The following is a 3715-nucleotide window of genomic DNA, read 5'->3' on the forward strand; positions in this document are numbered from 1 at the left end:
GTAATCTATTTTTTAGTATAGAAAATAATATTTTTTAATTATTATAATTATGAATATTAAAGTTATTTAGTGTGGTTGGGAGGAAGGAACTGAATCCTCCCACCCAGATATATATATAATTCCCACCAATATTAATCACATTGACCGTATATATATATGTTCGGTAGAAAATAAATATATATAAACTCAATCATTCCACCCAGATATAGATAATTCCCACATATATTAATGACATTGAACGTGTACATATATAGAAAATAAATATATATATATATAGACACACTTACCTGGGCAATATATATGTTTTAAAGAATAATTTTATATATGTTTTAAAGAATAATTTTTTTATTCGATTTGGCTGGAAAATAGTTTTATGCACTTAAAAACTATCGAGAGAACTTCAATTTTGGAACGTATTCATTTGCTGTCCATTGTACCTGTTACAGAAATGACAGAAATGGATGGCGAGACAAAATCGCGGAGTGTTGTTTTGGATGTAATCCCTTCACGACCCGAAGATGGTTTTTGGAATTCGGTTTCTCCATCCGAACCGCAGATAGAAAGATCTATGATACCTTCACAATCCAGATCTGGTTGTCGTAAATCGGTTTATCCATGCGGACGGCAGGTGGAGAGATCCGAGGAACAGGAGGCAGCGGGCTGCAGTGACAAGGCCACATTTCCCGAGACAAAGATAAGTTTGTTTGCGCTCAGGCTTGCCATTCTGGAGAAGGCAGCCAGCGGGCTCGGAAAGTTGGCCTTCATCTGGGCCACCGCCGTCCTCCTCGGAGGCTTCGCAGAATCTTTAGAAACGGTGGACTTCTGGGTGGTCATAATAATATTGTTGATAGAAGGTGCTCGCATCTTCAGCCGAAGCCAAGAGGTGGAGTGGCACAAAGAGACAATGCTAATATCCATGGCAACTCTTAATGACGAAGCTAAACGGCTATGTAGCGGATTTTGCAAATTCTTCAGATGCTTGACCTCAGAAAACAGTAAAGAAGATACTGGGGTCGATCAGGATGCTTCACAGAAGAGAACCTGGTCAATCTCAATGGTCGGAATGCTTTTCTTGTTGCAATTGTTGTCCGCTTTGACATGCGTTGGCTTGTCTCTTTATCGGTTAGTAAGGCAGCAATACTACAATGGAGATTCAGGTAGTGATTATACCAAGAATCTGAAACCAGCTCTCAAAGTTTTCTATGGCCTGTCGTTGGCCGAATCGTTTCTAATTCTTGTGGAGAAAGCCTATTGGCTATGGAAGATCATGGCAGGGAAGTTGCTGACGGAGGTTAACCGTGAACATGGCTTCAACGATCCTGAGCTCGCCATCGTCCGACGTTTTCTCTACGACACGTATTCGCGGTGTGTCCATGGTAGCATTTTCGACGGTTTGAAGATGCAATTTGTTTCGCACAGCGTAGAGTTGCTGCTCTCCTGCAGTGGCGATGGACAGCTAATGGGTGCGCGAGTGCTGTCGGCGCTTGCAAGCAATGAGAAGTTTGCAGAAAAAACTTTGAGGACAATCGGAACCATGAGAGAAGTGGCGGAGAGACTGATCGACATGCTGAATTTCAAGAATGATCACGAGGAGGAGATTCGAAAAGCGGCTGCACAAATAATCTCCAAATTGGTGGAAAATAAGCGGAATTGCATTCGGGTGACGGCCATCACTGGGTTCATGGAATCCGTAGCCACTCTGCTGTACTCAAACGACTCAAATGAAGGAGGCTTTGTTTCGCTGGGGCTGACCATAGTGAAAAAGCTGGCAGAAGAGCGCTCCAACCGCCATAAAATCAACAGCAGCAGAGGGCTAATTCCTAAAATTATATCACTCACGGACTTAAAACCCAGCGCGCTGCAATTCGAACCCAACGCACTCCAACTCCAAATCGAGAGGAACCAAATCGAAAGGGACGCCGAGAACCCATTCGCAATCGAGACGTCCGAGCTCGCTCTGCAGATCGTAAAAACGCTGGCAAGCACCACAGGCTCGACGGGAAAGGACCTGAGGAAAAGGATCCGGCAGATAGTCTTCGCCATAAGCAATCTCAGAAACGTTCTTCACTACGCGGAAATAAATCTGCGAATCCTGGCTATCGAGACGTTGACAAGTCTCGCTCGCGAACAAAAGGGCCGTGAGAGCATTGGCCGTACCGGCGGAATTCTGGGTAAGCTCTTCTCTTTGTTTTTCATGGAGAGAATTAATAATAATGATGAAAAGGAGAAACTTGTGAAGACGGCAGGAGAAGCTCTGGGTTTTCTTTCGCTGGAGACGAATCACAACTGTAACATAATGATGAATATTAGGGTGGATGGTCACCCGAATTTAATCGCAAGCCTGATCTCCGTGCTGAACGACACCGTTAAAGGTATTCATGCAGCAAGAATTCTTAGGAATCTGCTTGCATACACAGAGGAAGATGCCATTAAAGTGAGAGAAATCACTGCACTGCAAGCACAGGTAGAAGATTGTTTTCGATACTTAATCTTTCGTTTGTCAATTGAAGTCTTGCTTCGCAGTTTGATCTGAAATCAATTTCATCGGATCATTTAACTTCTTTGTGCTGTTTTCTCAGGTTATGAAGTTTGTGAAGGAGGAACATTCATGCAACCATCAGAAGGTAGTCATAAGTTTGAGGGAGAAACATTCATGTGACTACGAGGAAGCGGCCATAAGATGCGAGAGTCAGGAAGCAGCCATAGGGCTGGCGGCTAGGTTCATCACCAAATGGAATTTCGATCACACGATCAAAGAATTGAGTGGCGTCACAGAGAAATTGTTGCTTAAACTGGTGGAGGTTTTCCAGACTCACCCATATCCATTGAAGATGGTTCCGAATGTCAGGAGATTTAGCATAGAGGTTCTGATAGCTGTTATGGAGAAAGACAGAGGTGCATTAGAGAAGAGATCAGAATTGGCGGGGGCTTTAGAGGAGGCTTTACAGGGTGTGATGGAGACGACGTCGGACTGGGAAAATTACAGTTTCTGCTCCGGCAGTGAGGGGTTGAGCAGGCACAGCACGCCCACTCGATCCCTCGCAGAGTCTGCCCTGGAATTGATTCGTAACTAGTACATACATGTAGAAGTCTCTGGTCAGTCCGGATCGGATAGCAGACTAGAGAGAGAGTTGTAGAATCAGAAAGTGTGATACTGTCATATGTTATCGTGAGTCGATCGGGCTGTGGTTCGAGTGCAGCGTTAAATCGATTTTCAGTGGATCTTGGGTTGCTGTCAGAATGTATTCCTGTGACAACTTAGTTGACAGAGTAGAATGTTTGATCAGTTTAAGCAGATGTAATTTTATTATATGGATCGTTGGTTGCTGTCAAGATGTATTCGTGTAACAATTTAGTAGACGGAGTAGAATGTTGGATTAGTTTAAGCAGTTGTAATTTATTATATTAATATTATTTATAGTAAAATAAATTGTGTATGGTTTATTAATGATATTATTTTTTTGTTATCGCATATTAAGAAGATAAAAATCAATTAATTCTTTGTTAATAAAAATTAAGGTCAAACTTCGGTTTCGATTAAAATAACAATAATAAAATTAATTTCATTCTTGGTTGGCCGTTATATTTTTACGGTTAGAAAACATCTTCTTTTATTTCGTTAATGATTTGGTTCTTCATCGTGTTGTGAAGATGGTTCACCTAGACTTAAACTTTCTTTATGTGATTTTTAAGAAACTATTTCTCAAGATTCGTA

General features: G+C 41.9%; 1 protein-coding gene across 1 annotated transcript; it reads left to right on the forward strand.

Moving 5' to 3' along the window:
* The first annotated feature begins 448 nt into the window (after positions 1 to 448).
* LOC149230891 (uncharacterized) lies at positions 449 to 3074 on the forward strand. Its single transcript, XM_089381453.1, has 2 exons — positions 449 to 2464; positions 2580 to 3074. The coding sequence occupies exons 1-2, from the start codon at positions 449 to 451 to the stop codon at positions 3072 to 3074; spliced, it is 2511 nt and encodes an 836-aa protein (XP_089237579.1).
* The last annotated feature ends 641 nt before the right edge of the window (positions 3075 to 3715 follow it).

This window comes from Pinus tabuliformis, chromosome J (genome assembly GCF_031772625.1).
Source record: "Pinus tabuliformis cultivar Carrire ecotype Pingquan chromosome J, CPIR1, whole genome shotgun sequence".
NCBI classification, from domain to species: Eukaryota; Viridiplantae; Streptophyta; class Pinopsida; order Pinales; family Pinaceae; genus Pinus; species Pinus tabuliformis.

Coding starts and splice junctions, on each gene's coding strand:
- LOC149230891 (XM_089381453.1), top strand. CDS start 449: ATGACAGAAATGGATGGCGAGACAAAATCGCGGAGTGTTGTTTTGGAT. Junction 2,465..2,579: donor TCACTGCACTGCAAGCACAG/GTAGAAGATTGT, acceptor CTGTTTTCTCAG/GTTATGAAGTTTGTGAAGGA.